Source organism: Gigantopelta aegis, chromosome 4 (assembly GCF_016097555.1).
Source record: "Gigantopelta aegis isolate Gae_Host chromosome 4, Gae_host_genome, whole genome shotgun sequence".
NCBI classification, from domain to species: domain Eukaryota; kingdom Metazoa; phylum Mollusca; class Gastropoda; order Neomphalida; family Peltospiridae; genus Gigantopelta; species Gigantopelta aegis.
In genome coordinates, this window is record NC_054702.1 from 113,984,186 (window position 1) to 114,009,185 (window position 25,000).

Genomic DNA, 25,000 nt, shown 5'->3' on the forward strand with positions numbered 1-25,000 from the left:
GGGAGATGCCTCACAGTCAGTTAATGATAATCACTGCCTAATTGACTTAATCATAAATATTGCTAATAAAGCTGCACAAGACAGTTCTAAAAATAAGCCATATCTTAACCCTAAAATCCCAAAGTTGGGAGATGCCTCACAGTCAGTTAATGATAATCACTGCCTAATTGACTTAATCATAAATATTGCTAATAAAGCTGCACAAGACAGTTCTAAAAATAAGCCATATCTTAACCCTAAAATCCCAAAGTTGGGAGATGCCTCACAGTCAGTTAATGATAATCACTGCCTAATTGACTTAATCATAAATATTGCTAATAAAGCTGCACAAGACAGTTCTAAAAATAAGCCATATCTTAACCCTAAAATCCCAAAGTTGGGAGATGCCTCACAGTCAGTTAATGATAATCACTGCCTAATTGACTTAATCATAAATATTGCTAATAAAGCTGCACAAGACAGTTCTAAAAATAAGCCATATCTTAACCCTAAAATCCCAAAGTTGGGAGATGCCTCACAGTCAGTTAATGATAATCACTGCCTAATTGACTTAATCATAAATATTGCTAATAAAGCTGCACAAGACAGTTCTAAAAATAAGCCATATCTTAACCCTAAAATCCCAAAGTTGGGAGATGCCTCACAGTCAGTTAATGATAATCACTGCCTAATTGACTTAATCATAAATATTGCTAATAAAGCTGCACAAGACAGTTCTAAAAATAAGCCATATCTTAACCCTAAAATCCCAAAGTTGGGAGATGCCTCACAGTCAGTTAATGATAATCACTGCCTAATTGACTTAATCATAAATATTGCTAATAAAGCTGCACAAGACAGTTCTAAAAATAAGCCATATCTTAACCCTAAAATCCCAAAGTTGGGAGATGCCTCACAGTCAGTTAATGATAATCACTGCCTAATTGACTTAATCATAAATATTGCTAATAAAGCTGCACAAGACAGTTCTAAAAATAAGCCATATCTTAACCCTAAAATCCCAAAGTTGGGAGATGCCTCACAGTCAGTTAATGATAATCACTGCCTAATTGACTTAATCATAATCTAATAAAGCTGCACAAGACAGTTCTAAAAATAAGCCATATCTTAACCCTAAAATCCCAAAGTTGGGAGATGCCTCACAGTCAGTTAATGATAAACTGCTGCTTAATCATAAATATTGCTAATAAAGCTGCACAAGACAGTTCTAAAAATAAGCCATATCTTAACCCTAAAATCCCAAAGTTGGGAGATGCCTCACAGTCAGTTAATGATAATCACTGCCTAATTGACTTAATCATAAATATTGCTAATAAAGCTGCACAAGACAGTTCTAAAAATAAGCCATATCTTAACCCTAAAATCCCAAAGTTGGGAGATGCCTCACAGTCAGTTAATGATAATCACTGCCTAATTGACTTAATCATAAATATTGCTAATAAAGCTGCACAAGACAGTTCTAAAAATAAGCCATATCTTAACCCTAAAATCCCAAAGTTGGGAGATGCCTCACAGTCAGTTAATGATAATCACTGCCTAATTGACTTAATCATAAATATTGCTAATAAAGCTGCACAAGACAGTTCTAAAAATAAGCCATATCTTAACCCTAAAATCCCAAAGTTGGGAGATGCCTCACAGTCAGTTAATGATAATCACTGCCTAATTGACTTAATCATAAATATTGCTAATAAAGCTGCACAAGACAGTTCTAAAAATAAGCCATATCTTAACCCTAAAATCCCAAAGTTGGGAGATGCCTCACAGTCAGTTAATGATAATCACTGCCTAATTGACTTAATCATAAATATTGCTAATAAAGCTGCACAAGACAGTTCTAAAAATAAGCCATATCTTAACCCTAAAATCCCAAAGTTGGGAGATGCCTCACAGTCAGTTAATGATAATCACTGCCTAATTGACTTAATCATAAATATTGCTAATAAAGCTGCACAAGACAGTTCTAAAAATAAGCCATATCTTAACCCTAAAATCCCAAAGTTGGGAGATGCCTCACAGTCAGTTAATGATAATCACTGCCTAATTGACTTAATCATAAATATTGCTAATAAAGCTGCACAAGACAGTTCTAAAAATAAGCCATATCTTAACCCTAAAATCCCAAAGTTGGGAGATGCCTCACAGTCAGTTAATGATAATCACTGCCTAATTGACTTAATCATAAATATTGCTAATAAAGCTGCACAAGACAGTTCTAAAAATAAGCCATATCTTAACCCTAAAATCCCAAAGTTGGGAGATGCCTCACAGTCAGTTAATGATAATCACTGCCTAATTGACTTAATCATAAATATTGCTAATAAAGCTGCACAAGACAGTTCTAAAAATAAGCCATATCTTAACCCTAAAATCCCAAAGTTGGGAGATGCCTCACAGTCAGTTAATGATAATCACTGCCTAATTGACTTAATCATAAATATTGCTAATAAAGCTGCACAAGACAGTTCTAAAAATAAGCCATATCTTAACCCTAAAATCCCAAAGTTGGGAGATGCCTCACAGTCAGTTAATGATAATCACTGCCTAATTGACTTAATCATAAATATTGCTAATAAAGCTGCACAAGACAGTTCTAAAAATAAGCCATATCTTAACCCTAAAATCCCAAAGTTGGGAGATGCCTCACAGTCAGTTAATGATAATCACTGCCTAATTGACTTAATCATAAATATTGCTAATAAAGCTGCACAAGACAGTTCTAAAAATAAGCCATATCTTAACCCTAAAATCCCAAAGTTGGGAGATGCCTCACAGTCAGTTAATGATAATCACTGCCTAATTGACTTAATCATAAATATTGCTAATAAAGCTGCACAAGACAGTTCTAAAAATAAGCCATATCTTAACCCTAAAATCCCAAAGTTGGGAGATGCCTCACAGTCAGTTAATGATAATCACTGCCTAATTGACTTAATCATAAATATTGCTAATAAAGCTGCACAAGACAGTTCTAAAAATAAGCCATATCTTAACCCTAAAATCCCAAAGTTGGGAGATGCCTCACAGTCAGTTAATGATAATCACTGCCTAATTGACTTAATCATAAATATTGCTAATAAAGCTGCACAAGACAGTTCTAAAAATAAGCCATATCTTAACCCTAAAATCCCAAAGTTGGGAGATGCCTCACAGTCAGTTAATGATAATCACTGCCTAATTGACTTAATCATAAATATTGCTAATAAAGCTGCACAAGACAGTTCTAAAAATAAGCCATATCTTAACCCTAAAATCCCAAAGTTGGGAGATGCCTCACAGTCAGTTAATGATAATCACTGCCTAATTGACTTAATCATAAATATTGCTAATAAAGCTGCACAAGACAGTTCTAAAAATAAGCCATATCTTAACCCTAAAATCCCAAAGTTGGGAGATGCCTCACAGTCAGTTAATGATAATCACTGCCTAATTGACTTAATCATAAATATTGCTAATAAAGCTGCACAAGACAGTTCTAAAAATAAGCCATATCTTAACCCTAAAATCCCAAAGTTGGGAGATGCCTCACAGTCAGTTAATGATAATCACTGCCTAATTGACTTAATCATAAATATTGCTAATAAAGCTGCACAAGACAGTTCTAAAAATAAGCCATATCTTAACCCTAAAATCCCAAAGTTGGGAGATGCCTCACAGTCAGTTAATGATAATCACTGCCTAATTGACTTAATCATAAATATTGCTAATAAAGCTGCACAAGACAGTTCTAAAAATAAGCCATATCTTAACCCTAAAATCCCAAAGTTGGGAGATGCCTCACAGTCAGTTAATGATAATCACTGCCTAATTGACTTAATCATAAATATTGCTAATAAAGCTGCACAAGACAGTTCTAAAAATAAGCCATATCTTAACCCTAAAATCCCAAAGTTGGGAGATGCCTCACAGTCAGTTAATGATAATCACTGCCTAATTGACTTAATCATAAATATTGCTAATAAAGCTGCACAAGACAGTTCTAAAAATAAGCCATATCTTAACCCTAAAATCCCAAAGTTGGGAGATGCCTCACAGTCAGTTAATGATAATCACTCCAACATTTAGATCTGATACAAATACTTCACTGAAAACAGAGCCCAACACTTCAAATATCACTTCACTGAAAACAGAGCCCAACATTTAGATCTGATACAAATATCACTTTCATCTGAAAACAGAGAGCCCAACATTTAGATCTGATACAAATATCACTTCATTGAAAACAGAGCCCAACATTTAGATCTGATACAAATATCACTTCACTGAAAACAGAGCCCAAAATTTAGATCTGATACAAATATCACTTCACTGAAAACAGAGCCCAACATTTAGATCTGATACAAATATCACTTCACTGAAAACAGAGCCCAAAATTTAGATCTGATACAAATATCACTTCACTGAAAACAGAGCCCAACATTTAGATCTGATACAAATATCACTTCACTGAAAACAGAGCCCAACATTTAGATCTGATACAAATATCACTTCACTGAAAACAGAGCCCAACATTTAGATCTGATACAAATATCACTTCATTGAAAACAAAGAGCCCAAAATTTTCAGTAAGTAAAAGCAAGTTTAATTTCCCCACAAAAAGTATCAATATTGCCAGTTGGAACATTCAACATATACTGCCAAAACTAGATGAAATCTCATTGACAATGGGTGAAAACCCTTCTTTACATATATTAGGATTGTGTGAAACCTTTCTAAGCCAGGAAATCCCGGATACTATAATTAATATTGATCAATGCAACTTGGAACGAAAAGACAGAAGGGACAAACAGGGTGTAGGACTGGCTGTATATATTAGAAACTCCTTATCCTATAAAAGACGAAATGATATCGAAGACTTGACTACAGAAACTATATGGCTACAAATTAATTTACAACATGCTAAAAACATCTTGTTATGTTTTGTGTACAGACCACCTAACTCACATGTGTCGTGGATAGATATGATTGACACTCAGCTGGAAAAGGCTTTAAATGAAAACCTTGATATAATTGTTATGGGAGACTTTAATATCGATTTCATAAATAGTTGCTCTAATACCAAGTGGAGCAATTTAGTGAAGTCATATGACTTGACTCAAATAGTGGATAAGCCTACCAGAATAACCGAAAATTCTTCGACTATCATAGATCACATTTATTGTACAAACACTAGTATGATTACTCAAGTACGTACCCCATGTTTTGCTATTAGCGATCATTATCCTGTCACAGTTAGTCTTAATCAATATACAAACAATTCTGATAAAAATATGATAAATAACACTCATAAAACTGTATATAGGTGTTTTAAAACATTTTGTTCTGAAGACTTTCTTTTAGACATTAACAATTCCAATATAAACAATATTTTTTCATGTAATGATGTTAATATGGCCTTATTACTTTGGCACAACACAATAATTAATATTCTGAATAAACATGCACCTTTGAAAATAAAACGAGTTAGACGATTTGAACAACCAAAATGGTACGGTGATAAGATAAAATACTCAAGTGCAATGTGATCATTTTCATAAAATAAAAGACTGGACCAGCTACAAGCTGTGGCGCAATAAAACATTAAATTTCATAGCTGAGGCTAAGAAAGATTTATTTCAAGATGCTGTTCAGAATAACAAACCTTCAAGTTTCTTATATGGAATCATTTCAAAACATTATCTGGAAAATGATCAGGGTTACCTATGCCTTCAGAGTTAAAAATAAATGACAGTTTGGTTACTAATGCAAGTGACATTCTACAAACTTTAAATGAGCATTTCATTAACATCTCACAGACTATTGACACAAAACCTTTTACTCCCGAAAATCACACTATACTTCAGGATTATCTTAGAAACAAAATAGTAAATAACATGCCATTTAGAATACCACATATCTGTCTACACGATGTGGTAAATTATATATAACAAAATTAGACTCATCAAAGGCAACCGGTTTAGACGGCATTGGGCCTGGAATATTAAAGCTTAGTAATCACACACTAGCTCCACTCATCGTACACATAATCAACTTAAGTATTGCTGATGGAACCTTCCCATGTGCATTAAAAATTGCTAGAGTCACTCCAATATATAAAGGGGGTGATAAAGACAAAGCAGAGAATTACAGACATATCTCGATTTTACCAACTATAACAAAAATAGTTGAGAGGCATATCTCAAATCATCTATATAAATACTTGACTAAATATAACCTCCTACATGATGCTCAGTCTGGTTTCCGTGAGAAACACTCATGCCAGACTGCATTGGTACACCTAATTGATCAGTGGATCTTGTCTATCGATAATGATAACATGGTAAGAACCATTTTCCTAGATTTAAAGAAAGCCTTTGATCTTGTAGATCATTCTATACTTCTTTATAAACTGAAGCTTCTAAATTTTTCTGATCAGTCTCAAATGGTTTACTTCCTATCTACAAAATCGTCAGCAGATTGTCAAAGTTGGGAACTTACAATCCTCATCACAGCAAGTACTGACCGGTGTCCCCCAAGGCTCAATTCTCGGTCCACTACTATTTATTATCTACATAAATGATATGCCCTTGTATGCCAAACACTGCTCTATTGACATGTATGCCGATGATGCAACCATGCACACATATGGTAGTAACCTGTGAGAACTAGAGTTAAATTTGCAGGTGGATTTATTGGGCATTCAAAAGTGGTGCACAAATAACAATATGGCTCTTAATCTTCAGAAAACAACTTGTATGTTAGTAAGTACAACATACAAAATAGCCAGGCAGCACTCAATACAAATTACACTAAACAATGAAAAACTTAATGCAGTAAAATCGCAAAAAGTACTTGGTGTTTATATATAGATAAGTCACTGACCTGGACAGTACACATTAGAAAAGTGATTTCAAAATTGGCCTCGACTATCTCACTTCTCAGGAGACTTAATATATACTTAAATCAAGCTGCCAAAACAGTTTTCTATAATGCATACGTTGTTCCAATTCTCGACTTTGCTGCTACTGTTTGGGAACACTGTGCTAAGGAACAAGTGGTTCAAATTCTAAAAATGCAAAAACGTGCAATGAGAATAATTTTAAACAAACCATTAATAACTCCATCTAAAGACATGTTCAGGGAACTAAATATTTGACCTTTCCCTGACAGAATAAAATACCACATCGGCATAATGGTATATAAAGCACTAAATGGCTTCTCCCCAGAATACATTACATCTCTCCTTACCCCAATATCTGAAACCTGTAATTATAACCTAAGATCCTCTAACAAAAACAAACTTCAGCTACCAAGGCCTCATACTGAACTATATAAAAAATCCTTCAGTTACTCAGGTGTTCAGATATGGAATACAATACCCCTTGATATTAGACACCAGAAGTCAGTTGCGAACTTTAAATCCAGCCTGAAACAATATCTCATGGATGTTTATTTGGCTGATTAGTTTTTATTCTATATAATAATTATGTTTTGAGACTTTAGTGTCAATATTACACAACTAACAGATGTCTGTTAAATGTAAGATTTCTCTAGTCAATATGTATGTATTATTATAATAGTATAGTACTTAGTATATATGTATTTTCTTTTCCAATATTTCAATGTATTGTTGAGGGCCAAGTGGAAGATTAGCTTGTGCTAAACCTGTCACCCTCATTAAATAAAGTTATTATTATTATTATTAAATAAACAAATGGGTCTGTCCTTGAACCACCCTCCAAATAGTTCCCTTATTATCGCTTATATGTCCGAGTGTCATTCAAATAAACAAATGCAGCTATCTGAGTCTGACTTTATTTTATTAATTTTAAAATAAACTGATTTTAATTTGTTTTGTGGGCCTAGTTTCAAATGTGACCTTTAACATGCTTTTATCTGCCGTTAAATTGAATGGCAGCTGCCTAAGCTTAGCATCGAAATTGTGACTTACTTGGAAAGTCACGTGGTTCCAAATAACACGCCTCAAGTAAACCATTAGATTTTATTTTCATCCACTGTTTAAGTCGAGTATAGTTTTGTGCAAAAAGATTTAAAGGCGTACACTCATCGACTTTGTCGCGAATGTTACGTTTTCGATTCCTCCACGTCCGGCCTCGTTTCATCGAAGCGTATCATATAACAGAACGAGCCGATGTCTGGCGCACGAATCGACACAAGCACAATAACAGTTTGCGAATCACACAGCCTAGCTGCGACTCACAGTTTGCGAGTCACAACCTGCGAATCAAATTATCTTTTTCCAGATGGTAGCGCCCTCTCAACGTCAAATGGGGAAATCCAACGCGTGAAACGAAGGGGGTGCAGCTCCCAGATAACGATGAAGTAAACATTATTTACATTAAAGAGATAAGTAATCACACGCAAATGACGTGGTTAATTAGTTAAATCCTCTTAGTTTCACCGTTATATGTTTGTAGGGTATTTGAAAATAAGAACTGAATTAACAGAGTAAACGATGCTTCCCCCTTCGAGTGCGTGACCTCTCAAGATACGTGACACCACAAAGATGGCAGCGGAAGGGGGAATTTCCAGGAGTAAAGTGAGTATTGTTTATATAATGCACGGGCAGACTTAGGGCTTAGTTCACAATGTCGATCGGTTTCAAATCATTTTAGTTTCCCATTTTAACAGTTTTACATGCAACGAATTAAATAAAATTCAATGGCAGTTACTATTTTCGAGACGAAGCCACAACGAATTCGCCCGAATTGAACCCGATTTCGCATTCTATCTGCCTGAAGCCGATTCGTTCTAGATTAAAAAATTTTTAACTGCTTTCTTTTTCTTTTTCTCTGTCTTTTGTTATTAATTATATTTTTATTTATTTGTTTTGTGTGACATCATAACTCATTAAAATCATAATTTCTTATAATAAATATTGTTTATTTTAGTTTTTGTAAATTGTTATGTTCATAATCATAATGTTGATGTAGTTTGATGTAGGCAACATTTGGATAATTACTATGTGGTAAAACATTTTTATGGAGGAAATTAAACCCCAAATTTTGCTGTTAGTGTTACAAATAAGACTTTAATAAAGAAATTATTTATATCTTAAAATAATAATTGTCTAGATAAACACATTAATACATTTTATTATGTAATTATTTTCTTGGGTAACAAAAAATATGTGCAAGGCTTCTAAGGTTGATGATAGTCACTTTTTGGACCCTTGTTTTGGCTTCGTACACAATAAATAAAAAATATCAAAGGGTAATTTTATTAAATTTATATGATATATTTGACAAAAGGTATTTTTTATTTCTTTTAAAACTTTAAAAAAATAAAATACTGACCTGTAAACAACATTGTCTGTTTGTTATAGAAATATGACTGGGGTCACGGTCAGTGTTCAAGATTAACGGTATCCCGATATCCCGGGGATACCAGAATTTAATTTTGAATACCAGACTTAAAGAACCCAGTAGTATGTTAGTATCCAACTGGGATACTGGCGAAAAAATTTAATCTCAAACACTGGTCACGGTTAGTAGACCAGTTGTTATTTTAATGTGGCAATCCATTGTAATAATATAGCTCATTGTGAATTTGAACATCAGTATTCCAATGACATCACTTTGAATCTCCTTACAAAAACCATAAACTGGGTACATGACGTTTCCATTTTTATTTTAACAACGTACTCAACACATGTTATTTACGGTTATATGGAGTCAGACATATGTTAAGGACCACACAGACATTGATAGAGGAAACCTGCTGTCGCCACTTCATGGGCTACTCTTTTTGATTAGCAGCAAGGGATCTCGGACAATCACACAGACAGATTAGTACATACCACAACTTTTGTTATATCAGTTGTGGAGCATTGGCTGGAAAGAGAAATAGCTCAATGGGTCCACCAACAGGGATCGATCCTAGATTGACCGCACAACAAGTAAACACTTTACCACTGGGCTGCGTCCCGCCTCTCCATTTTAAGAATGCTGGGCAAATTCCAATGCAAAATTGCTAATGATTTTTTTTTTTGAACATTAAAAATGCACCTGAATCATGAATGTGTTTGAAGAAAATCTTGTGCTTCAAAAATTTTTCATTTTACAAAATATGGATTTCAAGTGAAATTACGGTAAAATATGCTATATTTATTGTGTATGAAGCCAAGACAAGGGTGCGAGAAGTGACTGTCGTCAACTGTAACCATTCCAGCATTGGGTTAGGTTAGGGTTAGCCCTCTTTAGAAGAATGCTGAAACAGCTGAAAGTGTTTCTGTAAAATACATTGGGATTAGATAACACACCAATAACAAATAATATCAGGGTTTCTACCAGAGGGTAAAACAAGTATGGCGCCATACCCAAATGTTTTGGCAGAATGCTGAAACAGCTGAAAGTGTTTTTGTAAAATACATTGGGATTAGATAACACACCAATAACAAATAATATTAATTTTTTATACATCAGGGTTTCTACCAGAGGGTAAAACAAGTATGGCGCCCATACCCAAATGTTTTGGCAGATTTTTTTTTTAAGTTGACCTTTTGACAAAATTAATTACTCATATCAATACTGTATGATTTTCTTAACCCTAACCCTAAACTTAACCCATTTTCTTTCTTGGGAAGGTCCCCATACCCCCTGTCGACTGGTTGAATTCAATTCCATAGCATCATACCCACAAATTTCTTTCTGACAGAAACACTGTACATCCATTTATGATATCACATGGCAATTTCATACATATGTTTATTAATTTAAAGACATATGACTGGCTGTTCTTGTGTGATGACATGGTTGCAACAGCCATAACATCCAACAAAGAACAACTTGTTTTTTGAAAATCTTGATGAGCAATATTTCTAGTAGAAATTGAGTAGCAACTACTGTTTAATGATTTAAAATTATGTAGCAATCTGAAAGATTTGTAGTGAATCATGGCGCGATACTGAGCACAGTGTTCCCTGTCCAACAGTTGAAATTGATTTCTTTGTGATGTATAAGTTAACCTGAAACTAACTGCTCTGTGATGTACAAGTTAACCTGAAACTAACTACTCTGTGATGTACAAGTTAACCTGAAACTAACTGCTCTGTGATGTACAAGTTAACCTGAAACTAACTGCTGTGTGATGTACAAGTTAACCTGAAACTAACTGCTCTGTGATGTACAAGTTAACCTGAAACTAACTGCTGTGTGATGTACATGTTAACCTGAAACTAACTGCTCTGTGATGCATTCATGAGTTAATTGTAAACTGCAAGTGCTCTAAATAAGTTTTAGTTAAAAAAACTTGTTTTAATTTATTTTAATCCAGGTTTTTGAGAATATGTAAGAAAGAAAATCTACATTACCAGGGTTTAAAAGTAGGGTCAAATCAAACAAGAGCCTTATGTGTTGGAAAGATGCATACCCGGACCACCAACACCTACTGACACTTTAACAAATGAAAAACGTGTAATTTTAGAGTTAATAAAAAAACATGATTATTCCTGCTAACTAGGGGCAGCCATTTTGTTTCGTTTTTGTGATGACCGGTAGTATAGCTTGGGGCGAAGCGACGTCAGCTCCGTCCATCTCCTCTTAAGTGTAAACAAACGCATTAATTTACGACAAGGCGCTTCGTTTCATTAAGCATATTTATAAAGCAACATAAATGACTTGATAGTATAATAAACTATTTAACTAAATATATTTCAATTTGCATCAATAGAATGAATTGGAGTTATAGTATTTTTATTTTTTTAAAAATCCAAAGAAAAAAAAATGCATATTATTAGGCCTATTGGTAGGGTACGTTCGAGCAAAAATGACCACTCACGATACCCAAGTGATATTTTTCTTTTCTTTGGGACAACAATTGGTAAGTTTTGTGATTTTAGATGGGAAAGTCTACTTAATCAAGGGTTGTACAGAATTACTTACAGTAATAAAGCAGGCGGCTGATAATGCCCATTGCGATTGGAGGGGTATCCTTGCGGTTACCACACAATACCCTGTGATCTTAATAAAAGAGGCACATCTTTTTAGTGTGTCTAGACACAATGTCTGGGGACCGTCTAAATGTACACCTGCCAATCAGGAACCACAGGTTCAGGCCACGGAAAGAAAAGACCAATTAACCAAGAAAACACTCCGATTATTATTTCAGTACATGGATTAATTTATGTAAACCATAATACAGTTATTTCAACACTTTGACAATTGTAGTTTATTTTGGATTGAAAAATAATATATATAATTGTTGTTGGCTTACTGGGATGACTATTATTACAGAACATTGCGATGCATTCGCAAAAATCAGGTATGTTTTGTTTCTTCAGATCGACGACTAATTCGTGACGTGACACGTTAGGTATTACGTAACCACCAGCTCGCCAGAGGGTGTATTCACTGGGATGGTACAAAATGGCTGCCCCGTTATATATAATAGCCTTCACATTTAACCGTTTTATTAATTAACTATACGGTTATACTTGTTGATATTAAGCAATAATGTGTATTATATATTGTTGAATATGCATACCAGGCCAAATGCCTTAATTGTCCTCTCCTTTAAGCTGTTACATGCGAATTAAAGTTGAACTTGGCAAATATATTTCATTACTAATTTGCCAAAAAACTAATTTGAAAAATTGTCTGGTTTTTAACAGTACCACCATTTTTGTTGTTTTGCTAAATGAAACTTGAATTTGGTGACATATTTTATGATTTTTTTCCCTAATTGCTAATATTTTATAGGCTTCAGCTTAAAGCCGCACACCCTAGTTCCATCCAGCGAAAATAAATTATAATTTGGTTAATCTACAAACCTGTAACACACTTAGATCACGTTTTTATGAAATGGAGTGAAAAAGCAGGTTTTATATCGATAAATACCATGGGAATCCCCATGTCCCAATTGCTTGAAATAATTTTGAAAGTTCTGATGTCACTGGTAGATGTCGCTCGAAGCACAACAATGCTTACGTCATGACAAATTTCACAGACTTGTGGTGCGTTCGTTTCACCTCTCCTGAACATGTTCCAACTGTTCTGTCCTGGTTGTATCCCCTCTCCAGATATCGTAAGACTTAGCAAAATTATTGGTTTTAAGGGTTTGTAACGTTTTGTATTGAGACACTTACTTGTCTCAACTTTATTGTTACTGAAAATGTTCACGAACTGTGAAGAAAAATCTCACAAATGAACAACAACAAATCGGATGTTGATTTCGCGAACCGTGTACGAGAAAACAAACCGAACCAAAATGATAACGGTCACGTAATATACCAACGTCTGTGACATTGAAATGGAAATATCCCCTCTAAAAATAGATTGGACCTCGCTTGCTTAACGTTTTTTTCTCGACAGAACGTCTTGTGAAAAAAAGAAAAAAATACATTTCGTGGTTTTACAAACATCAGGATTACCAAAAAGCACTTCAGGTGAATGGAAATGTGTATTCTAAATAATAAAATGTAAGTAAAGTGCAATTTTATTTGTGAAAAATGGGGTTTAATAGCGAAAAACAACACCGTAATGGTTAACAAATAGCCGTAACTAGGGTGTGTCCCTTTAAGTTAACCCCTGCATTGCTATTTATCTTACAAATGTACCCTACCAGTGTTTCTGCTAGAAAGAAATTTTTGGGTATGACGGTATGGAATTGAATGCAACCAAAGTCAACAAGAGGGTATAGGAGGCCTCCCCCAGAAAGAAAATGGGTTAAATTTAGAGTTAGGGCTAAGAAAATCATATTGTAATGATAAGAGAAATTAATTTTGTCAAAAGATTAACTTTAAAAAAAAATCTGCAAATATTTTTGGATATGGCACCATACCCATTTTACCCTCTGGCAGAAACCCTGCCTACTGTATATCACTTGTAAATTACAATTTGAAACAACTTGTAAGTTAAATGGTATTTAATGAAGTATTCTCTATTATCTATACAGAAATAATCAGTTATGTACTTCTACAGGTGTATTTATGATGCATTTCCTTTCCAGGTGAGTCCAGCCTTTTTGCATGCCAACTCTACCAGTCATACCTGGCCATTTAGTGCCATTGCAGAGCTTATTGGTAAGTATTTTCAGTAACATATCAGAATGCAAATGAACATTTTATTTCAAAGTTTTTATTACCAATAAATACTGAACAATTCAATTTTTTTTACAGGCATTGAATATGGGGATTTATTTTTAAGATATCTTTGGCGGCATGATACAATATCTAGATACTTTGTGATTTCATCTCATAATCTTATGCTTCTGTCCTAAAATCTGGGATTTGCAGAAACTCAGAACCTTTAAAGTTTAAAAAATTTGCACCCTGTTTTATAATTGTATAGTGATCTCTAAAATTGCAGACTTTGCCATTTAGATTTTAACAGGAGCTATCACTATCACTAGGGAGAGATTAAGTCGAGAACAGTAATTTTTATTTCCCCTTGCATTTAAATTTGTAATAAATAATAAGTACTACGAAAGGATTTAATATGGTAATGTCTCCTCATAATCTAAGTATGGGAAATACAAATTAAGCAGTCCTCTCAATTTCTTTCACAACGAGGTCTGAATTGCATCTAATGAATCACAACCTTACAGTACTGAACAAAATATTCCTTGTATTGTTACACTGTTAGAAATTTATTTTATAAGTCACACATGAAAGCTTTGAAATGTTTGGTAGATTTGCACTAACTAGTGTAAGTTTAAGTTGTACTGTTTTTGCAGACAATGCCTATGATCCTGATGTGAATGCCTCGGAGCTGTGGATTGATAAAGTTGTATTGAATGGCAAAGACTGTCTCACATTCGCAGACAATGGCAATGGACTGGATGGTGACAAGTTGCTCAAGATGTTGAGGTTTGTGAATATGCGGAACATTAATTTATAGAGATGTGCGGTATACAGCAATATAGAGTTTGAGCAATGTGTTAGTCAAACATTGAAACAAAAACTACCAGTTTAAGAAAAGAAACAACGTTATTTGAACAGTAAACAAACAAAATATAATCTATTCTATAGATTGATTAGTTGTCTTTTTTCTTTAAAAAACCCCAAAAAACAAAATTATACATAATATTATTAATAACTATGTGGGAAAGATTTGTTATTACTGGTATTCTCCATATTATAAATTCTCTGTTATTAGTCCATTACCAAACATATTACAACCATTACAGTTTTCTTGACATACGTGTAAAACTTTATCCCACATGGCTACGTATCTCATTTTCTTCAAAACCTTTCATGAACATCACATATCTAGCTCTGTAAATGTTAATGAGTTCCTGTTTGCTAGGTCTTCATGTGGTCTAGAATTTTTAGCTTTTATTACACTACTGCATAAAACAATATTGGTTAAAGCATTTTCAATAAGGCTTAATAAAAAATCCCATTTGGCTAATATTTTGGCTACAGGTATTTTTGATCCAGGGTGAGCCCTGTATTGTCTAGTTGTTTTGTAACTTCATTTCCTCATTTTATTTTTAGACCACCTTTTAAAAAACCCATTTATATAATTATAAGGCTTTATTTTCAGATGTCAAAGTTTTGCCTTTTTTCTTTACAGTTTTGGCTTTTGTGAAAAGGAAGTGTTTGAAAAGAGTCCTCATAAGCCAATAGGTCACTACGGAAATGGATTCAAGAGTGGGTCTATGCGACTTGCACAGGATGCTGTTGTGTTTACGAGACATGTTCGCACCATGAGTGTTGGCATGTTGTCACAGACATACCTAAAACGTATCAACTCTGAGACAGTTCTGGTTCCAATCGTTTCGTGGACGATATCAACAAATATCCTTTGTTTATTTCTTACTATAAATATTATGTACACTGATTTTGTTGTATTTGATAAAATACAACGTCTTTTTATCTGTCATCAGGTGATGGGTAGGATGTAGCCCAGTGGTAAAGCACTTGCTTGATGCACGTTTGGTTTGGGACAGATCCCCCTTGCTGGGATCATTGGGCTATTTCTTGTCCCAGCCAGTACTGTAGTATGTGCTTTCCTGTCTGGGATGGTGTATATAAAAGATGCCTTGCTACTGATGAAAAAAATGTAGCAGGTTTCCTCTCTATGACTATATGTCCGAATTACCAAATGTTTGATATCCAAAAGCCGATGATTAATAAATCAATGTGTTCTAGTGGTGTTGTTAAACAAAACAAACTAACTGTCACCAGGTGAAATCATTTACTTCCTTTTGAAGTAAGTGGATCCAGATATGTATTGAAATGCATCTCAAATGTAGCCCTAATTTCCCTAACTTATTAGAATATTTTTTAATGCAAATGTAGCTCTTTTTCTCTAATTTAATTTTTATAGATTTCTAAATTGCCATTTGGAGAATTTTGTTGTATTGTAATTTGCAAAGTCCTTTTTTTAATCTTTAATTCATTCCAAAATAAAAATTAACCCCATTTCCAATATCTGACCTCATTATGGTTTGGGGTGGGAGCTAGCTCAGTCAGTAGAACGCATGCCTGAGTACACTCATGTCACCTTAGTCTGCGCGGCACAAAAGTCTGCACATGTTAATGGCATTACATTATGTCTTAAAGCAAGTGTTGGGGTATCTTTGTTAACAAACAAACAACGTTAATTTAATTCATAAAACAATGGTTAAAACCAACACATCTTGATTGTGAATATATGTAGCAATTTGATTGAAAAAACCCCTCTGAATTAATGCACTAAAAGTATACTTTTGCCAGCCTCGATCAACATGTTTTTGTATCACCTGTCACACGTCTGTCAATGCTGTAATGATCAACCTAGTATATCAACTTACATAAGTTTACATAGAAGCTTCAATACATACCTTATTGTAATTTATGAATCCATAAATGAAATAAATGTTTTATTTGATCTGTTAACGTAAACATCCAAGCATACTTTGAATTTCCCTCCGAGTGACACAGTCCAATATGGCTGCACAGATGTAAAAAGTATGGCCTATTTTTGGCTATAGTCTGTTTCAAAATTATCATTGATTGTCTAGTATGTCTAACAAACACTATTTGTGCTAATTTACACAGTTAACAGACAACTTTTGTTGAATAATGATCAAAATTTTAGACATCAGCTTTTTTTTATATTGTCATTTTGTGTTATCCAAACTAAGGAGCATGGAACACCATTTATATTTATCTCATTTGCAAAATCAAATTTTTTCTGAAACAAGCTATAACAGGAAGTGTTTGTTGTTTTGAACTTACAAAAAGTCTGAACCATTATTTGTTGCTGTTTCTGTAAACATTAGTGACAGGAGTGGTTGTTTTAATGTTTGCTACGCAGACTATATATATATATATATATATATATATTTATATTTATATTTATATTTATATTTATTAAATCCCAAGAAGTGTTAATAGTAATAAATATTGTTGAACAACAGTAGTTTTCTCCTTAACAAAGGTACAGGAGATAGTTCGCACTCCAGAGGCCCGCAACAACCTGCTGGCAATCCTGAGGTTCTCCATATTTAACACGGAGGCGCAGCTCATGCACGAACTCAACGGGCTCGAGAGACTCCGAACTGGAACCAAAATTGTCCTCTATAATTTGAAGAGGTGAGAGTCATGTCTTCTTCATCACCTTCATTCACACCCTCTTTTTGTTGTAGAAGTACCATGTCATGAAGTCAAGTGATCACAATTTTTTTTTTTATCAAATATTTCTTTTAAAGGGACAAACCCTAGTTTTTAAACACTACAGCATAGTGTTCACTATTAGAGCTGCTTATGATCACTCAAATCAAACAATACTTATATTTTATTGTTTAGATAATCCATTTCCGTACAACTGAAGTGTTTCTGGTCATCATGGTGTTTCTAATACCAAAAAAAGCATTTTTTAGATTTTTAAAAAAGCAGGTGCGTCTGAGAAGTAGCGGTTGATTTGAGTTCTAGTCTATTTTTCACTCTATTGTAACTTTATCCAAAAGAGTTACAGGTTTGTAGATTAACTTAGTGTCCATTTTTCTGGGTTAAAACTAGGGCCTGTGCCTTTAAGACCTATGTACCGTATATGTATCCCTTTGTCAGTACAATCTTTGTGAGTTTTCTTTTTATTAGTATTCTTAATGTTTGTAATTCAGTTCTTCCACAAGAAGTACAAATCGTCTATGAACTCAGAAAAGATGAAAGAAACTGTTTTGTTACAAGCTGATTCAGTGTAACAAATGGCTTTTAAGAAATATAACAGGAAGTGTAAGGCATTTATTTCTTAAGAGTCATTTGTTACACTGAATAAGCTTGTAACAACACAGTTTTTTTCGCCACCTAAAAAAAAAAAAGTGCATGTACACGGTTTTCTTAGTTCAGCATTGTTTGACATATTTTGACACTCTGGTACTGGTGGTTCAAACATTTAGATAGCTTATTGGGCAGAAATAGAGTTCTTTTCAAATACAAAACAATACCCATAACACATTGCAACTTTGTTAATTTATTATTGATGCTGTTGTTGATGGAGTATCAATGTGTTATATAGCAGAAATAATCTAAAACTTATTAGTCCCCTACCAGTTCAACCGGAGGGGACTATAGGTTTCGTCTCTGTCCTTCTGTCAGTCCGTCTGTCCCACATATAGTTTTTGCAGATGTTGAGCTGACATTTTGTGTGTATAGCTTTATCATGTGCTGTTACAGATAAAGTTTTGACTTTCATGGAGATTTTCCCATTTTTGATGGAGTTATGGCCCTTGAACTAACATGTGAAAATGTGTTTTCCAAACTTTTTTCCCAGTAGGTCTTGAGATATTGATCTGAAATTTTCTGTATAGCTTTATAATGTACTGTCACAGATAAAGTTTGACTTTCATTGCAAATTACCCATTTTTGCCGGATTTATGGCCATTGAACTTAGAAGATTTAAAAATTAGTTTTGCAGATTTTTCTTTTGCAGTGCTTGAAAATATTGAGATGAAATTTTTTATATTTCTTTATCATGTACTGTTACTGATCAAGTTTTATCTTTCATGGTGATTTACCCACTTTCACAAAGGTATGTCCCTTAAATGTAGGAGATACGAAAAAAAATTGGGTTCGGTAGGGGTCATGTGTATATTGCGTTAGCATTACTCTCATAATGCTTGTTGATTATATATTTTTTCTGTTTATTATCAGAACTGGGTTGTAGTAGAGATAATGTAAAATAATTAATTCTATTTTCTTGTTTTTGTTTTCAGAACAAAAGATGGCCAGATGGAGCTTGACTTTCTTAGTTCACCTAATGACATCAGGAATCCCGAGACCCAGTGTATAGACTTGACGAGTGTGTATCGACCTATTAGGGAATACAGCCCCGAGTATAGGAGATCACTGCGGGTTAGTACTTATTTAATCATAATGACATCAGGAATCCCGAGACCCAGTGTATAGACTTGACGAGTGTGTATCGACCTATTAGGGAATACAGCCCCGAGTATAGGCGATCACTGTGGGTTAGTACTTATTTAATCATAATGACATCAGGAATCCATGAGACCCAGTGTATAGACTTGTCAAGCGTGTATCGACCTATTTGGGAATACAGCCCCGAGTATAGGCGATCACTGTGGGTTAGTACTTATTTAATCATAATGACATCAGGAATCCCGAGACCCAGTGTATAGACTTGACGAGTGTGTATCGACCTATTAGGGAATACAGCCCCGAGTATAGGAGATCACTGTGGGTTAGTACTTATTTAATCATAATGACATCAGGAATCCATGAGACCCAGTGTATAGACTTGACGAGTGTGTATCGACCTATTAGGGAATACAGCCCCGAGTATAGGAGATCACTGTGGGTTAGTACTTATTTAATCATAATGACATCAGGAATCCATGAGACCCAGTGTATAGACTTGTCAAGCGTGTATCGACCTATTCGGGAATACAGCCCCGAGTATAGGCGATCACTGTGGGTTAGTACTTATTTAATCATAATGACATCAGGAATCCATGAGACCCAGTGTATAGACTAGCGTGTATCGACCTATTAGGGAATACAGCCCAGAGTATAGGCGATCACTGCGGGTTAGTACTTATTTAATCATAATGACATCAGGAATCCATGAGACCCAGTGTATAGACTAGCGTGTATCGACCTATTAGGGAATACAGCCCAGAGTATAGGCGATCACTGCGGGTTAGTACTTATTTAATCATAATGACATCAGGAATCCATGAGACCCAGTGTATAGACTAGCGTGTATCGACCTATTAGGGAATACAGCCCAGAGTATAGGCGATCATTGTGGGTTAGTACTTATTTAATCATAATGACATCAGGAATCCATGAGACCCAGTGTATAGACTAGCGTGTATCGACCTATTAGGGAATACAGCCCAGAGTATAGGCGATCATTGCAGATTAGTAGGACATGCATTACTCATTTAATCATGACAAGCAATACTGGAGTAGTAGCTGATACCATGAATGATTTTCGGAAATCAAAAGTTCTAGGTAGAAATGTCTGCATTGTTCTTGTCATCAGTTATTCATACAGAGTAAACTTGTCAGTGATGGATTCAATTGTTCTGGTGAATTTATTTTCTTTTCCAGTTTTGAACAACTATTGAACAGCAGAATAGGACAGTAAGGGATTTCAACAATTAGTTTTGCAATTTCATATTGTTACATTATCTATTTGTTAAATTGTTTAAATTGTAAGATTCATTGTTTTATTCTGCAAGTCCAGCTATGTAATAAATGGGGTTGTGGATTATTGCAGGAGTATTGCAGTATTTTGTTCTTGAAGCCACGCATGAAGATTGTGTTGCGAGGTCAGAAGGTGAAGACGAAGCTGATTTCTAAAAGTCTGTCTCACACTGAGATTGATGTCTACAGACCCACTTGGCTTGTATCCTTATTTACGCTTAGATCTCACTGCTTTCTAGTCTATAGTCACTCTACACAGTTATCTGATTTCTAAAAGTCTGTCTCACACTGAGATTGATGTCTACAGACCCACTTGGCTTGTATCCTTATTTACGCTTAGATCTCACTGTTTTCTAGTCTATAGTCACTCTACACAGTTATCTGATTTCTAAAAGTCTAACACTGAGATTGATGTCTACAGACCCACTTGGCTTGTATCCTTATTTACGCTTAGATCTCACTGTTTTCTAGTCTATAGTCACTCTACACAGTTATCTGATTTCTAAAAGTCTGTCTCACACTGAGATTGATGTCTACAGACCCACTTGGCCTGTATCCTTATTACACTTGAAACTTGTTTTTTAGTTAGTAGTGACTTCACAAAATTGTTGGGATATCATATTTTTGTAATTCAAGTTATAATCTTTGTATTTCTAAAGAAAATTCCACTGCATTTCACATTCTCCGTCAGTGACTCTGGGACAGGCATGGTTGTTTAACTGTCTGACTATTAGGATATTTTAAAATTCTGTAGTTCGTTGATGTTAGTAAAACTACTAAGCTTCTTGTGGAAGGTTTTATTAGTTTTCTTAACCACAGTTAGGCCAGACCTATAAAGATTGTGTTTGGCTTTGCGTGTAACAAGAAGGCCAACTCTGACGACTATGGATTGATGCTGTATCATCGGAACAGACTGATCAAAGCGTATGAGAAAGTCGGTTACCAGAAACAGGTTAGAGAAACTTTTAATATTTCCTTGTGTCTGACTTTCATGTAAACTGGATAAGCTTTATCTAACAATCTTATTTACTGTCCAAGTATGTGGTTTTGTGAATTGACTAACAAATGCAAGTTTCTTTATTGCTTTTATAACCTGCTGCTAATAATATTATTGCAGGAGGAATAAGAAAAATTAGCTTATATGCTCGTATATAGTAAAAAAGGAGAAGTTGGTTTTGTTTAACAACATCACTAGAGCACATTGATATATTAATCATCGGCTATTGGATGTCAAACATTTGGTAATTTTGACATATATAGTCTTAGAGAGAAAACCCGCTACATTTTCCATTAGTACTGATAGCAAGGGATCTTTTATACGCTCCATCTCAAAGACAGGATAGCACATACCACGGCTGTTGATATATCAGTCGTGGTGCACTGGCTAGAAGCACTGCTTAGTAAACATACTGAGTTCTACCAGTAAAACCTTTACAATCATTAAAATTCAAAACTCGGACTGAGATTAAAAATCATAAAACGAGAATAGCACTTTATAAATTATATATATATATATATTATATAGAGGTGTGCAGTATTACCGGTATACCGGTATTTTTTTTTGTCGTGGTACATACCGGTACGTTGTTTACTGTACCGGTATACTTCGGGACTTTCCGTGGATGATAACTTTACGGAAATTTCCAAGAAATAAATTATCAGTGTCATGAAACAAAATACATAATTTCGAGAAAATGTTTAAAAAACATCCAATGTTAATGATTGTTTGTGTTCCATTAACAAATCTTTGAAAAAGATTATGGAATTTCCCAAAGTATCTAGAATCTCAAAACGTTGCCAAAACATGGTAGATGACGAGTTTGTTGTTCGCAACACACGTGCGATATTGGACATTGGATATCGCCCTGTTGTTTGTCAAAATTACAAATTACGAATAATAAAAATTGGCAATAGAATTTTTGATTTGGCGAAAAAAATGGAGAAAATTTTTTAATGTTGATTTTTAGTTACCAAACATGCTTTCAACCAATTTTGTTCGACAGACATGCCTCGCGGTATGCATAAGCGCCATTTGCATGTCAGAGTGACCAGTCTACTATTCAATAGTGAACTGCTTTTCGTAAAGCTACAAAATGCGATCAAATAATATGAAATACTGTTCAAGACATGTTGCATTGTTGACACTGAATGTTTTATTACTAGCTACAACAAGGTGTACCTTTTATTTGTCACGTTTCTAGCGTTTTGTATCAAATAATGTTGTAAAATCTAGGTCACGTGGTTGAGTTCATTTTACTGAAGTGAGTGCGTTGATGAGGATTACATATTGTTTCTCACATATATACAATCATTATTAGTAAAAAAAAATCAAAGTTTACAGATTTAATTTTAAACATATTCAGTGGGGGAATTATAATTTATTGATGCTATGTCTACTGATATAATATTAGCACCGGCATGATACATCTATCCGCCCCTGGCAGAGAAACATACAAAAGTCTCAGATCACGTTGCAATGAATTTATGAAACTGAAAGAGCTTTTTTCTAGTTGTGAAAGTCTGAAAGACAGTCACACGCCAGTGTTTTGCGACCAATAACATATAATGACGTGTGCTAGTAAACTTAGCTTAAAACGTATGTCCCAAATGTCCGATTGTTACTCCGTAGGCAGTGATGGTTTGCTTGGACCTGTTCTCAAGTAACTCATTCCATCATAAGTGGTTAGCCTAAGAAGGCCTACTATTCTAGAGCTAGATGAACATTTGGACAGTTACATCCGCTCTCTCAGTCAGAGATAACGAATACACAGAGTTTCTGCCTACCACCGGGCAGACAAAGATTCCCGCTCTAATATCACAATGATCCTATGTTAAATACCATTACATTGATAATATTTGAGTTCGCAATAACAAATATTTCACATATTAATCACTAATGCACTAATATTTCTAAACAAGAACATGAATTAAATTCAGTACGGTAATCCAGATAATAATGACTGGAATTGACAGTTACATGATTTATTCAAACATTCATAGGTTTATGGAGTTTGTTTATTCTTGAAACTAAATTGATGTTAAAACGATTTAACTTGAACAATAATACATTGTAGCAAATTGAAAACATAAAGGGACCTGTTTGCCTGGGTCATCAACTGAAATAAAAGTAGCTATATAAAAGGTACTGGTAGTTAATAGCTACTGGTATAATTAAAATGGTGATAATAGAATACATTCGTTTAAACTTTGTCATTTTCATTCTTTTTCCAGTTCAACTGAACTACAGAATATATTCATCTGTTATGCTTATTTCATTTACATTATAAGGTCTTAAAATACAACAAGGCTCTACAACTATGTTCTACCTATAAATATTAGCTATTCTTTAAATGAGATGTTTAGTCCTGCTTAATGGTTACTCAACTTTAGAGGGAAATAGAGTGTAAACTGAATCAGTCAAAATCTCTACTGGTAGGTATTTCATTGTAGTATGTCATATTTGTTTGGCCCCTAAGTTCAAAGGCACATAGATGACATTGTATGTTGAGCAATTATTGTATCACTGATTCGCAGTGATTAGTATGATGTCATTACTAATGTGGTATACCATGGTATACCGTGGTACATTACAAAAAACCGCAGTATACGGTGGTACGTTTTTTTTCGCGGTACCCAACCCTAATATTATACCACAAACGTCATGAAAATATCAACAAAAGTGTTTAAATCCCAAATTATGATTAATGTATTGAAAACTTGTGTTTTTAAAAGTTTAGTTTTTTGTGAAATGCATAATGTAATTGTGTATTTATGAACTAAAACCGACTTGTGTTTCTACCTGCAGCCAAATGACCTTGGCCTTGGTGTGGTTGGCGTGGTCCAGGTGGACTTCCTGCAGCCGATACACAACAAACAGGAGTTCAACAAAGATGATCGATACAAGTAATGTTTCATCTTCTCTCTCAGTATTTTCCCCGTGAATGGTCGATATATACTTGTACAAGTAATGTTTCATCTTCTCTCTCAGTATTTTACTCGTGAATGGTCGATATATACTTGTATATATACTTGTACAAGTAATGTTTCATCTTCTCTCTCAGTATTTTACTCGTGAATGGTCGATATATACTTGTATATATACTTGTACAAGTAATGTTTCATCTTCTCTCTCAGTATTTTACTCGTGAATGGTCGATATATACTTGTACAAGTAATGTTTCATCTTCTCTCTCAGTATTTTACTCGTGAATGACCGATATATACTTGTACAAGTAATGTTTCATCTTCTCTCTCAGTATTTTACTCGTGAATGACCGATATATACTTGTACAAGTAATGTTTCATCTTCTCTCTCAGTATTTTACTCGTGAATGACCGATATATACTTGTACAAGTAATGTTTCATCTTCTCTCTCAGTATTTTACTCGTGAATGACCGAT

At 34.4% G+C, this 25,000-nt stretch overlaps 2 protein-coding genes across 4 annotated transcripts in view; one reads left to right on the forward strand and one right to left on the reverse strand.

Annotated features, from left to right (window-relative positions):
• Positions 1-8,249, reverse strand: part of LOC121371844 (SET domain-containing protein 4-like) — a 29,486-nt gene extending 21,237 nt beyond the window's left edge. Inside the window, exon 1 of one of the 2 annotated variants that reach the window (XM_041498046.1) lies at positions 8,042-8,249. In XM_041498046.1, the coding sequence (XP_041353980.1) occupies positions 8,042-8,102 (61 nt within the window). In that variant the 5' untranslated portion in view covers positions 8,103-8,249. Of the gene's footprint in view, positions 1-7,930 lie in introns of both variants that reach the window. The other variant, XM_041498045.1, reaches the window with a different exon arrangement.
• A 121-nt stretch (positions 8,250-8,370) lies between these two features.
• LOC121371843 (MORC family CW-type zinc finger protein 3-like) overlaps positions 8,371-25,000 on the forward strand; it is a 29,611-nt gene continuing 12,981 nt past the window's right edge. For both annotated transcript variants that reach the window (XM_041498043.1, XM_041498044.1), the window contains exons 1-9: positions 8,371-8,539; positions 13,948-14,020; positions 14,674-14,806; positions 15,516-15,739; positions 17,371-17,521; positions 19,141-19,279; positions 20,673-20,801; positions 21,423-21,551; positions 24,405-24,502. In XM_041498043.1, coding sequence (XP_041353977.1) covers positions 8,507-8,539; positions 13,948-14,020; positions 14,674-14,806; positions 15,516-15,739; positions 17,371-17,521; positions 19,141-19,279; positions 20,673-20,801; positions 21,423-21,551; positions 24,405-24,502 — 1,109 coding nt within the window. In that variant the 5' untranslated portion in view covers positions 8,371-8,506. The remainder of the gene's footprint in view (positions 8,540-13,947; positions 14,021-14,673; positions 14,807-15,515; positions 15,740-17,370; positions 17,522-19,140; positions 19,280-20,672; positions 20,802-21,422; positions 21,552-24,404; positions 24,503-25,000) is intronic.